Here is a 14,830-nt window from a genome sequence, read left to right as displayed (position 1 = left end):
AAATGCACGTGTACGGGACAAACACGCTAGTAAACCACGTAAGTCATGCAGTAGTAAGATATGCTTTTCAGCAAGGTTGATGCAGGGACTATAAAATGTTAAATTTGTGTAAATTAGGGTGAAATATATGGGAAAATGTCCACTTTTGGTTTGGACTTACTGTATTTTCCAACTTTCAAAAGTTCTCACGTCAAGGAATGCATTTACCTTGCAAAATGGCCTGCATATATAAAAAGTATAATCATTTCTGAGTGGAACTACATTGGCTATTTTTTAAAATAGGGCCTTACATTTATCGGAGAAAGGAAACAATCAACTCACCCTTCTTCTTTGTTTACATTCTGCATGAAGTTCCGGTCATTAGCGCCTCCTCGGAAGTATCATTGGCTCTTTTTTCAACTCATCTCCTCAAAGAGGACGAGCCAGTGTTTACAGGCCGTGTACCTGTATTATAACGTTTCCATACGACTGGATATTTAATTTATTCACTAAATTTTAAAGTTGCCCCCCCCCCCCCTTTTAAATAGAGTGTAATTTGCAAAGAAGTAAAACAAAACAATTGCTGAACATTACGTTACAACTAGTTAATACGTGAAGTTTCGAAATCGAGGTATTATAACTGCAAATGCAACAAAATAAACATAGTTAACAGTTCGTTGAAAAATGTGAGTTTTAAAGAACGTTCCGAAAGTGTGGCCGCTTTATGTAGCCCTATTCCGGAATTCAAGGTATATATCAGTAAACTGACAATTACAGTAACCTGCGTGCCTTATGTACCGTTCAATTTTCATGTAAAACCACTCTTTCCCTCTTTGATTTGATGATATTTTCATAAAGTATATGCAGTGTAACTGTTCATGTATATAGATACCAAACTTGGGTCTTATATACCTTTAACGTAAACTTTTTCTGATAACTATTTTGAATTAATAATCAAGTGCATGATTACAGTAATAGTATATTGCATTATCTATTCTTTGACAATATAACAATTAAGCGTTGATTTTTAACGATTTGTTAAGAGTATTCAAACCAGCCTTTACAAATCCTTGTGTTAAATTCATGTCAATATTGAAGGCAGTATATATAATTAGAATTTTATATTGTACTTTTATGTTCTACGTCCAGACTTCCGGTAGTCTCTGCATGCATACATCAGAACAAACAGTTTACTTTCCTGTCTTAACTTCCTGTGCCGGAAATTGCGTCATGAAGATGGTTTTGCAGAGTATTTGTTATATACAATAGATTACTTTAGGAAGAAAATAAATAATCCGAACCGTTGATCTGTTGATAATTAACGACAGAAACGTAGATCGCAGTTTACGTTTTAAACGCAGCATGTGATTTGTTTTGAACCAAATATATACTCTAACGACCATTAAAGAAATATAAACTGAGATAACTTCATTTCTCAGAGAGTTTGCGAACATGCCGAGATGGTATTATTTGCTAATTTTGTATGGGTAAGATTTTACAAATGTTTTCTATATCTTTTGAAGGCTCATAATGCATTTGTTTAAAATATCAGTTTTGTTGTTAAATCCTGTTTAACATAATAATTGTTTTCTCTAATGTTTGATAAAAAAAGTAGAAAGTTTTATCGAATCTATTGTTTTTATTTTTACCTCCCTTTATGACATAAACTGTAAATGTGTAAAAGTTCATGTGCAGTATTAAAAGTAACGCTTTTCTAACCATATATGTATGCATAACTTCTATTTCATAGATGTTTCATCTGTTGTTAACTTAAAATTTAAAGCCTTATAGAACTTTAATCACAAAGTAACTTTTTGTATTTTACAATTGTTCTGAACAAATTAATTTTCGGATTTAAATGGATTATTTGTCATTGCGGTTTTATAATAAAAAGAGCTATATATTTATCTTCATAACCAAGAAAAAAATGTTTTCAGTAGTAAAGATTGTATTTTAAATTCTGAAGTAGTTCTTATACAGTTGTATGACCGACAACATACACAATATAGGTCAAATTAGAAAAGTAGCAGGTCTTAATTAAGAATGCCTTGCCAAATATATGACTTTTTAATCTGTTTACTGGGAATCTTTTGAATGAAAATGGTTATTCTCATATATACACTAAACGGATCTTTGAACGTCCACTTCATCTCTTTTACAATTTATATTTGATATTGCTAATGGTACATATTTGAACGCTTTCACGTATATAGAACGATATGTTGTAAATAACATATTAAAATTTGAACAAAAACGAATGATGTTACGATATCATTTCATTTATTCTTTTTCACTTTTCAAGAAATTTCGGAGCTTTTTACAACTACAGTTAAGTTTACAGATAAGGAAATTTCATTCAGTCGAAATTCTAGAAAGGTATATAGTACTTTCTCCTGGTTGACATTTTAGGTTCAGATACCTGTATTTAAAATAAATGAAAATATTTTAATAACTACTCATGAAATTGAAAGTCTTATCAAGACGAGTTTTTTTGTTTTTTTTTTTCAAAACTTTGCATGCAAAGAAAATAGAAAAAAACATCTTAGATATAGATGATTTGATATAACAGGTTGTATACCCGTACTCAGCGAGCGTGCAATGCCTTTCCGCATACGATTATTAAGCCATCATGGGACATTGGACAGAGTTATAAATACGAGGGCGCCTGTGAATTTGATGTAGTAGTTGGGGATGTGTCGTGGACAATAAATATTACATTTAATAAAAATATATCACAAATGCAGGTAAACGTATTCTTACTGAACTCTGCAGATGTAAATATTATGTGTATTGCTGCATTTACAAATTATATATTATCTATTACCTTTTTTACATCTTTCATTTAAACCAATTCTGGGTAAAATAACATCTGCTCGTTCTTTTCAACTAATATAGTTTTCACAGAGATAAATAAATAAAAGATGCGCCCGTTTGTAGAGCAACATTTTCAGAATTGCTAGACTGGCAGAATCTGGAAATGACATTTCTGTCCTTATTGTAGTTAAAACGTAATAACGTTCCGCAAATTACGTATTTGCCGTACCTTCCGTTTTTCGCGGAACGTTTGGTGTGTTTTGAATTGCATTTACGTCCAGAGATTGCCGAATTACCTAACAATATTACGTAATAGCACGGGAATGGCCGAGTGTCATTACTTACACGCGCAATATATGCTGGTACAGAATTATAGTAATTAAACTTATGCTATATCTCGTTCTGTTTCACAGGTGTTCAATTCCATCATAATAGCTAGCCACCCCGAGAATAGATGGATTTGTGTGAAGAACAAGAATGATCCACAGCCTCCCGAGATCTTCCAAGCGACTTTCATTCCGAAATTCAGTGGAATCGTGGAACCTTCAGGCGAATGCTTTGTCCTCAAGAATGTCGAGACACATTGCTTAGATCATGGTATAATCTTTTCGTTTGTATACCCGTACGTTTGTTGTTGTTGTTTTTTTGTTGTTGCTGTTTTTTTTTTTGTTTTGTTTTTTTGTTTTTTGTTTTGGGCGTGTAACCTGGCAAGAGACAAAAGCATCACGTATGTTTTTGTTACATTTAGAAACATATTGTTTACATGAAAAACAGAGTAACCGCTCCAAGATCCGTCCCACTTGATATAAAAATATCAAATTACTCCAGTTTACCACTTAACTGATAAAATTGATGATCATGTGCATCAGAAAGCCGGAAAAATATTCGTAATGCTCTTGTCAAAATACTTGCAATAACATATTCAGAAATAATGATGGGGGGGGGGGGGGCGCATATGTCTCCATTTGTTTGCAACCTTAATGTTGAGTGTTGAGTTGAGAGAAGCAATACTACCTACTACATTTATACAGTCATGCAATAGCTTATGCATAATTATACTAAAGTCTGTTCCACCTATTACGTTTACCACGTTTCTGAGTTACCAGTGTCGGCAGAGTCGTCCAAAAACATATTTATATACCATACATCAATATTTCTTTTTTTTTTTTAAGAAATAATCTTGCATCATAGACCGTAATGCTATATAACGTTACGTCGACTTTCCAATATGTCGGCGCCCGTAGTGCAGTAAACTAGGGGTCAACTCAAAATTAAAATGCCCAAGTTAATATTTGACAAATCTGTGTTTGTTTGTGAATTTACATTACCGTATCAAGTCAAGCCACCTGAACATAAATATATAATAAGAAGAAACAAACACACACAAAACAAAGAAAATGTGCGTGCGGACGTCTCGTTATTTTAATAACACATGGGCATTCTTCTTATATTATTTTTTCTGTCATTTAAAGAAAACTAACTTCACTTCAGTTGATGTAACCAAAGTAGATATTACCCCTCGGTGAGTCGCAACTGGAAGTATTTTTATGAATTTAATGAATAAAAGCGGAAAGTAAAAGAATATTCCCTTTCAATTACGTCACATTAATCTGAACGAAAAAGGCGATGAAAAAAATATTTTTAGAATAAAAAAAAGATTCGATGTCTACTACTCAAAATATTTGCGCCGGTGAGACCTAGAAATATGTCAATACTTAAAAAGGCAATCGTGACTGTTTACAAGATGCTGATCAATCAGCTAGAAATAGAAATACTGAGTTTTCCTTAATAATCTTGTTATATTTCTGTATTTTAAGTAATATTTAGGATCCAGATCTAAGAAAGAAATATCAGTTTCAGAAAATGTCCCATTGAAACGCCCAATTTAAAATTAGTGTGCCCAATCACGTGATCGCTACGTCATTTTGAGCTCGAAAGTGAAAGTGGAAAGGTAAACAAAAATAATAAATCAGGGCGTAAGTTTTTTATTCAATATATTGTGTTAATATCATGCACATGATTCGAAATCTATTTGAAGGTTATATTGCAGTAATTCTGTCAAAAATGTGCTTCCGTGGTGTAGTCGAAAGAAGTCCCTAATAAATAGATCCTAATTTTTCTATTTTTCGCGCATTTGCGCGTAAATCGGGGGTCAAATGGGCATTATTTCACTCGTGGAATGAATTTTACATAAAATAGAACACTTTTCATGCCAATATTCTCATGTTTTCGAGTTGTTTACTTGAAAACTAAAATAGGATTTTATTCTGCGGACCGCTTTCTGAAATGCGGCGATATGAGGGTACCTGACTTCAGTTGACTTGCATTTCACTGCATACTATTCAAAACCCCTTTTTCTTTTCGTTTTCCTGAAGCAAATGTATGGATATCTTGTGGAAAATAGGTCTACGACGGAGTGAAAATCTTGAAACTAACAAAATTGTTCTGAAGTAGCTGATTTTTTTATGAAACAAAGAACAGTTTCTTTTATTGGTATATAGCCTGAAAGTGCTATCCCAGGTACTACGATTTCCCCACCAAAACCTTCTCGTTTTAACTCTTTTCCTGTTCAATAGACTTGCAGTGAGAACACCTCAGTGCGCACAATGTCGAAAGTGGTTGAACAGGAATAGCGTTAAAACGAGATGGTTTTGGTGGGGAAATCGTTAAGTCCTTCCCGCAACAATCCAACTATAACTGGGGACTACATATTTATCAATGACTTGATAGGTAGGACTATCTGCTGGAACAGTTACATGAAAATTAAATAGAACGTTTCTGAAAATCTTAAATAAAATGCCTCAAAATGATAGAATCAAGACTTTAGTAATACTATTATACTCGGTCTTACATACTATATATAATCAACCTGCGTTAACTAATAATTGTTTTTCGTAAAACTTTAGGAACTATCTCTAAAACTTGAGTTTTGTGTTTCTAAAGTATCTAAAAATGCCAGATCATGATAGAGAAAAAATCATGCCCGAGTCTGAAATCGACAGCGGGCTACCGTGGCGATAAACATTGCCTCTTTGACGTAATGGAGGAATACGTACTTGTTGGTCGTTAAATTAAAATTTTATAATCAAGGCAGTTTACCTCCGTTTAAAAACTTATTTCAATTTTGAATGGAAAAAATAGTAAAAACAATTAATACTTAGGCGTCAAAAAATGTTTGTTTCCGGTTACATGCTGAAAAATTTAGGGTAGGTAGGTCGGTATTTTTTTAATTCTATTTTTTAAATTGGACATTTCATGAATTATTTTCGGGTCAAAACGAATACAAATAAGGGAGTTATGCCTTTACCGAATCAATATGTTAATTTCTAACTTTACAGTGCAGTTTTGCAGCATTTGTTAAAAAGTTGAAAACTAAATTCTCCAAGACCATAAAAACTTTTATGGTCGGGCAAAAAGTTTGGGTTGGTCGGGATACCGGAAACAAACAATTTTAGGCCTTATATGTTTCCAAAACATATAATTTGTCAGTAATTAAATTTCAAAGCATTCTTAAGAAATATTGCAATAATTTGCTATCTAAAATTTTTCTTTTGTTTTTGATATCGTACGATCTGGAAATCAGTGCCTTTAACATAGTCTCAAATTATATGTGTAGTTAAAGTGTTTAACGTGGTTTTGAGTTTAAGGCTACAGGAGTTATAGCTTTTTCGTTGTTTTTATCTTTTGAAATCGCTACTTTTCACCTAACAATAAAGGTACATATGACAAACATCTTTAACGGGTATGTAATTGTGTTTCAGCTCCTGTCTCAGAAATTACGACTGAAACGACAACCACTACAACATCTATTGGTACAACAACAAGGAACCAACAAACAACAGAATCTCTTGATACTAGTTCAATAACAGCTGCCATTACAACAACTTCACAACTCCCAACAATCACAACATCTTCAGAAACCGGAACAACAGTAACACCAACAGAAACAGCAACAAATGAACAGCTTCAAACAGAATCTTCAGGCACAAGTGCACCGCCACCACTACTTACAATAACAACAGAAACAACATCAACAGAACAGTTTCTAACAACATCTTCAGGCACAAGTACACCACCAACAACAACAACTACTACAACAGAAACAGTATCAACTGATCGACTTCCAACCATATCTCCAGGCACGAGTATACCACCAACACTACTGACAACAACAATAAAAGAAATAACATCAACTGAACATCTTCCAACAACATCTTCTACATCACGTACACCGTCACAACCAATATCGATCGAACAGTATTCTACAAGCCCAGTTACAGTTAATGAAGTATCGTCAGACCAAACCAAAATGGACTTAGATTGTTTATGTAGTTGTGAAGACTTACATGAAATGTCGCAACAAGAGTTTCTAGAAATGCTGGAGTCATTACAGATAGACAAGTCAAAACTGTCTGCGACCCGGAGAAAGCTAACATCTGCGCCAGATAATCGTGTAGAAAGTAAAAGCATGGGAGTTTTTGGGATCGTCGTGATAAGCATAGTTGTTGGGCTCTTTATACTGGCAGATCTCTCTAGCCTGCTGCAAGCTGGTAGTTTGAGCGGAGGAAAGTTGTTTAAACAATCATAGAAAAGGAAGCATTGACAATCATTTATTACAAAAGTGACTCAGTCTCTTTTTTAATAACCGTGTTGTTTGTTTCTAGTTTTTGCTTTGATTTTCATAGAATTAATTACCCAGACACCTTCAACCCATATATGTAGCAATGATCCAAGTTACAGAACATTTATTGGCGCTACAGTGAGATAAATCCTTGGTGTATGAGGCGATGTATAAGTCCATTAAATACATTTGTATAATAAAATTCTGATGAAACCGGTGCCGAAGAAACTCACTAAGATTCGTTAGATGTGTTGATTCAAATCGAGTCTGCCAATGATTTGCATAGACTTTGTTATCCAACAGATGGTCAAATCTAAAGTTAACAACCCAATAGCTCTTCGGACCCTTCTGATGACAAAATACAAATAACCAGCTGTGAAGAACAATGTAAAAGGAAGTAAAACAGGCCATATAACAAGCAAGCATATTGTGACATAGTAATAAATGTGTCTTTTGATGTTACGTTCCAAATGAAGTCTTGAATGATGCCTGTGATGAGATATAACAAATGAGAACCTCATTAAAATTATCTGAATCATTACCACCTATACGACAATATATAGACACATTACACCAAGAAGTAAAAAGTTCAAAATGTGCGTCCTGTATGTCTGCATTGTTAATAAGATCGTTTTAAAGACGTTGGACTCAAAAGCAAATAGACCAATGAACCTAAACCAGCTGTGAAAAAAGACGGCAGTAAATCAGTCTCTGCTAGAAGGAAAGATCTCTCCTCCTCAGGCAACAATTGGTGAGAAGATACACAGAATTTAGAGTCTGCTGAAGATAGTAATAGAGACTAGTGTGAACTGATAGATTCTGATATTGATTAAAATAAATCTAGGTACACTGACATGACGTAAATGATTCCATAATCAGGGTACAAGAAATATAGATCCATGTCTGTCTGAAACGGGCTTCAAGTCCCAACAGGAAACCCTAGTAATCGCAGTATGATACAGGTCAGAAAACTGCAACCGTTGATGTTTGCTTATTCATCTGATTTTGGCATGTACCCATAAGCTACCCAAGAAACAGTTCTGCCAAGCATATCTGATTATTTTATCCTAATCATTGCCGCATTCATCAAAGAATGCTCTATAAACGAACTTATTAACATGGAGTTAAGTACATCACAGAGGACTGGTTAAATCAAAAAAGAGACAGTTAGAGAAATGTTGGTACAATTCGCATCCAAAGTTGCCAAAAACTTAGTTTATAAAATCTAGACAAGTGTTCAAAGATAAAACAATGAATTAATATACATGTATATCTAAATGAGGACCTCACCATGCATTGACGGAATATAGCCTTTAAGGTGGCAAAAAAGGTGCGAAGCGATTCAGAGGTCTTGTAGTGGACGCATATGCATCAAAACTATCAAATATGAAACTTGCTTTTTCCATTACTGCCCATGAACAGACTCAATCAAACCGAGTCTGCAATTTTCACTATTTGCCTTGTTCTCGGTGCTTTCGAGTTTCTACTTTCCAGATTTTATTAAAATTAGCAACGAAAAAGAACTTGAACATTAAATGTTAAATCAGGAATGAAAAAGGCTGTAACTCAATGTAGCCAGCTATAGAGGCAGTAGACTTTGCAAAATTGTAAATGACTTTCCAGCTAAATTATGTACATGATATCACTACTTAAACGACATAAATTTACAATTACTATACAAATGTAATTGACGTTTAGGTAAGAATGTATTAAAAGCCTCCTCTACTATTTTCTATGTAAAAATAAAAAATTATAACATATTTTTATCAGCATTTCTAGTCTTTCACTTCCTGCGAGACTACCCTTGTCTTGAAGGTCTGTCTATAGGCAATCAAAAACTACCAAAGAAATATGGGGTTGACCATAATGCAATGAAACTATGGTCACGTGACTGAGACACGTAATGAAAACGCTAATATTGCGTAGGAAATCAGGAAATACCTACTTTCACTTTCATTTTACAAAACAGCTTCGACGCAACTTTTGAAGCATGTAACGTAGCTTAAAATCATCCACAGACATTCCTCTTTACAATCAAGCATCAATAAAGCTTATATCTGGCATAAAATGGCCTTTACTAGGCGGGACAATTGCACTATATGTTGATATGGACTACATTCGAGTGGACCACAGAGGTATATCAGGCCAATTACTACCTTCATGCCTATAAGAAATGTGAAAGTTTTCAAAATCATTCTGTCGCAGTCAATTATTGTATGTAAGTCAATTGTCAAAAATTTTGACAACTTTTAGTTTGAAAGAATGGCTACAATCGGAATTATACCCCATTACGATAGGCCGACCATACCTGCAAAAAAACCCGGGTCAGATGCATAGAATATGCCATTTTTTTCATTACATAAAGTATCACACGGCCTTACTTTTCTTATTTCTATCATTTGTTTGCAAGAAACAGCTAAAAGTACTCGAAAAATAATCGATTTCTGTCATTCTTACCTAAAATGATGTCGCTGATGCGAAACTGAGATGTGGGGAATCACCTTAAAAATCAGAATTTCGGCTACTTTGCAAAACATCTCAATTTTTTAACCAAAATATGCAAATGATATACCATGTTTGTCTTAAAATGGTGTTTATTACTCAATTCTGATCGGAAACAGCCAGTTTTACATCGGTTGAAGCGATTTTCACGAAATGAGAATTTTTCCATATAGGTTAGAAGGTATTAAATGTCTCCGCTACTATTTTCTATTTAAAAATAAAAATTTATAACATATTTTTGTAAGCATTTCTAGCCTTTCACTTCCTGCGAGACTATCCTTGTCTTGAAGGGGAGTCTTTAGGCAATCAAAAAGTACCAAAAATATGGGGTTGACCATAATACAGTGAAACCATGGTCACGTGACTGAGACACGTAATGAAAACGTTAATATTGCGTAGATAGACATCAGGAAATACCTACTGTTACTTTCATTTTACCAAACCGCTTCGACTTAACTTTTGATGCATGCAACGTAGCTTTAAATCATGGAGGACCAGGGAGGCATATCCGGCCAATTACTACCTTCATGCCTTTATATAATGAATGATGTTTAGAGAACTTTAAGTTGTATTTATTAAGACGCGTATTTTCTAACAAAGTCTAGCAAAAATATCAAGCATACGACCTTATCTTCTTATTGTCCGAATTTTCTTATTATATCTTGATGTTTTGAAAGATCATAATTTAATATTAATAGTAGTAGTAGTAATAATAATAATAATAATAATAGTAATATTATAATAATAATAATAATAACTTTATTTAAAGAGGATAACATATTTGGCTGCAGCCAGTCTAACATATGGTCATCTAACATAATAATGTAAAAATTCACCCAGTGAAGTGAAAGACATGAATCAAACTAAGGTATTATGAACAAATTAATTCTTAGTGGCATAAACAGTACACAGTACAATGAACAGAGATTAAAATAAGATAAAATTATGTACAAGTGGTGAAAGAATACATGTTATTTGTAATCCGCGCAACAAACCCCTAAAAACTCTTATGTTAGAAAAGTACGGGGAAGCGTTGGATTACATTTAAAAAATGATATTGTTAAATAACACATGATATGAACATTGCAAGGCTATTACACTTTAAGAGAGAGAAAATAAATAAGAAAGAAAGAAAAAAGAAAAAGAATAAGAAGGAAAAAAATGTTGTGACAGAATTGTCATATGAATTATACATAACTAATTAGATAAGTAGAGCATAAAACGAAAACAATGCCACTAAGTAAACTAAGTAAAAAAAAGAACAATCTAAAGAAAATGTGTAGAGAATAATGAATATTTTTTATAAATATGTTATTATTATTATTATTATTATTATTATTATTATAGCAGATTTATATAGCGCCCTTTTCATGATAAACACATTCAAAGGCGCTTTACATATAGCAAACGCAGCCACACAGGGCGCGAAATTCATCCTCTACTAGTACAGACACAGAGCGATCTGACCAGAGGGACAGAGTGAGATAAAGCCCCCAGAACAGATAGAGAGAAATCCTTTTTAGATACAGGCCTGTCCGGCTAACTTAGCCTAGCTCTTTGCGAATAGACATTCTGGTTCTTTAACGTGCCGGGTGTATAGCACCGATACACGCGAAGCCGTCTTTCCTGGGAAGAACCAGTACAGGCCTCTTAGTCAGGTGGGAGACACTCGAGAGCATCTCAGAAATTTCCAGTGTCTGGACCGGGATTCGAACCCCGGACCTCTGGATTGACAGTCAAGCGTGTTACCATTAGACCACCGGCCAACCTGTAAAGGTATATAAGAATGGCTTTTCGTGAAACTTACAATGTCTGAGAACTCGTAAGTGGGACGAATGAACAGTACACACAAAAGACTGATATTGTGGATGGTGGTGGTCAGAGAAATGAAATGCACAAATCTGGAAATAAGGAAACAAACAGTAATGACCGCACCCTTCCCCCCGAGTCTATCTTACCGCTATTGCCGGATACTAGTGCTTAATGCCTTACATGGTACACCCAGACGGGCTACATATAGAGGTTCAAATCCCCTGGTTAATGACGTCATCACTTATTATTTTTAAAAAAGAAATACTACACACTACCCTACCCATAGAGCCTGTACCATCAAGTACGGAAAACATAAACATTTAGTTTGATTCGGGAACTAGAGCAGATTAACCCTTACCCTGCTTAATGTCTAAAGTGGACTGTTCCATCACTGAATTTGGGCAACATCACTTATTATTCAAAGGGGTGTTCACTGAAAATTTACTGACTGAACAGCGAACAGTGCAGACCATGATCAGCCTGATCTTGGTCTGCACTGGTCGCAAAGGCAAAATCACTTGCCGCCAGCAGGCTAAGGGTTTATTGAATAAAAGCGAGATTGTTTACATAAAATTCTGCATTGTAGTAAAATTTGATCTGTACATGCAGAACAACCTTGACATATTTTCGTTTGAATTTTTTATGAATCATGTATATTGCCCTGTCCCGCTTCAGCGTTTACTTCTTACTACAGCCGGAAAATGCTAGTCATACGGCAATGGTAAAACGTCCCTGCAAGCAGCGGATATATTATGATAACTGCATGTTAACCCTTACCCTGCTAAATTTCTATATTGAACTTGTCCATCTTTCAATTTGGACAGTACCATTGACTGTTAAAAGGGGTGCTTACCAAAAAATACTGACTGAATGGCGAACAGTGCAGATCATGATCAGACTGCACGGATGTGCAGGCTGATCATGATCTACACAGGTCGCAAAGGCAGAATCAGTCGTGTATAGCATGATAACTGCATGTTAATTAATTAAGTGCTTGATATATCAGATTCGGTTTTATGCTAGTACATTTTATTATATTCAAGCCCAAAGTTAAAGATTATGTTATACCTAGCTAGGCCCTGTGTTTAAAATACATGTTTTGGACAGTGAAATGTTTTAAAACGGGATAAGTGACAGAGAAAGTCAACACTTTTTGTCCTGGGTTGGGAAGGAAATATTCGAACATGGCCGTTAACTCCTAATCTGGGACTGTGTGATTCATGCGGGTTTTAGTCTTGATCCTACTCAATAAAAGATCTACGACCATATTTGGCAGTAGAATATGAAACTAAGACAGACAAATACTAATGAAATTAATTACTTTTGGACACTTGAGCACTTGAATACCTGGTAACTTCTAATTTCGTGTGGGTCAGAAATAGGGACCAGGTTAAGATGGAACGCTCGACAAACTTAGACCTAAACATTTGCATCGGGTTCAGTTCTTACTTCCTAAAGTTTAATTGTCACTAATTTAACCCTACCCCAAAGATGTGACATTTCCAAGTTCAGTAAATGTTTATGAAAACCTCAAGATTCCAATCATCCAAAAAAGGGAAAATCAACCTAAAAAAACGTGAAAAGTCAGATACTGCTTCCTTATGCATAGTAATTTTTGTGCAACATGGTGTTTAATGTTTCACATGTGATGTTACTGGTTTCTTCTGCGTTGTAATTTCTGTGCAACATAATATTACTGATTCCTTCTGCGTTGTAATTTCTGAGCAACATAATATAACTGGTTCCTTCTTCGTTGTAATTTCTGAGCAACATAATATAACTCGTTCCGTCTGCATTGTAATTTCTGTGCAACATAATATTACTGATTCCTTCTGCGTTGTGATTTCTAAGCAACATAATATTACTGATTCCTTTGTGTGATGTTATTTCTATGCAACATAATATTACTGGTTCCTTCTGCATTGTAATTTTTGTGCAGTATTATATAACTGATTCCTTCTATGCTGTTATTACTGTGCAATTAAGTGTTACTGGTTCCTTCTGCATTGTAATTACTGAGCAACATAATATAACTCGTTCCGTCTGCGTTGTAATTTCTGTGCAACATAATATTACTGGTTCCTTCTCCGTTGTAATTTCTAAGCAACATATTATTACTGGTTCCTTTGTGCGATGTTATTTCTGTGCAACATGAAATTACTGATTCCTTTTGCGATGTAATTTCTGAGCAACAAAATATTAGTGATTCCTTCTGCGTTGTAATTTCTGTGAAACATAATATAACTTGTTCCTTTTGCTGTGTAATTACTGTGCAACATAATACAAATATCACTGATACATTTTATATATTTTTTAAAGCTCTGTCTTGGTCCTTTTGTGATCTGTTTTCATTTCCATAATTCTATCTTGTTTACATTGACGTTTAAGATTTGTGCTCGCAGTTGCTATTCTGTTTTACTCGTAATTTGTTATTTTGCAATGGAAAGTGTCCGAAATAAATAGGTACTATATTTAAAGACTTTCTGATCTCTCTTAAAATTTGACTTTAATGTACATATACTTGACACAATATCACAATGATTTAGATATGGCCCGAACAAGACAGTGTAATATTTTGCTTTATTCTATACCTATTTTATCTATCCAATCGCGAACATTCATTTGCAACACGTGACCGTACAATATATTACGGTATTTGGATGCACGTGCGTACAAAAATCCTGTATTTTCTGTATTTGGACGCACGCGCGTACAAAAAATCCTATATTTTCTGTATTTGGACGGTTCAGCAGTCCCATGTTAAACATACGATAAAGCCCGAAACGCGTGAAAATGTTCCGAATGTAAATCGGATGAAGTAGGCGCTCTATGTACAGAGTTTGATTATGCGTCTTGAAATATGGATTTAATTTGAGTTTTTTTTTTTTTTTGTTTACAACACACAAAAACGATTCAAGGGATAACAATGCTATCTGATTTAGATATTAAAACGTTCGTTAATAATCAAAGTAAAAAGGATCATCAGACGTTGGAATATTTGAAACGTCGCTTAAAGAAGCCGTTCCGGACGAAACCTAGAAATTGGTATAAGCCCTGACTGTCTGAATAGCTACCTCAGCAGTGTTTATTTAACGGTTAAGA

General features: G+C 34.4%; 1 protein-coding gene across 1 annotated transcript; it reads left to right on the top strand.

The window, feature by feature from the left end:
- Nucleotides 1-5,438: 5,438 nt before the first annotated feature.
- LOC123565836 (salivary glue protein Sgs-3-like) lies at nucleotides 5,439-8,999 on the top strand. The gene is made up of 2 exons (XM_053552229.1): nucleotides 5,439-5,523; nucleotides 6,555-8,999. The coding sequence occupies exons 1-2, from the start codon at nucleotides 5,439-5,441 to the stop codon at nucleotides 7,379-7,381; spliced, it is 912 nt and encodes a 303-aa protein (XP_053408204.1). The 3' UTR covers nucleotides 7,382-8,999.
- The last annotated feature ends 5,831 nt before the right edge of the window (nucleotides 9,000-14,830 follow it).

The sequence above is a fragment of the Mercenaria mercenaria genome, chromosome 1, assembly GCF_021730395.1.
Source record: "Mercenaria mercenaria strain notata chromosome 1, MADL_Memer_1, whole genome shotgun sequence".
NCBI classification, from domain to species: Eukaryota; Metazoa; Mollusca; class Bivalvia; order Venerida; family Veneridae; genus Mercenaria; species Mercenaria mercenaria.
Note: the sequence above shows the minus strand (reverse complement) of the source record. Positions and strands in the feature narration are given on the sequence as shown.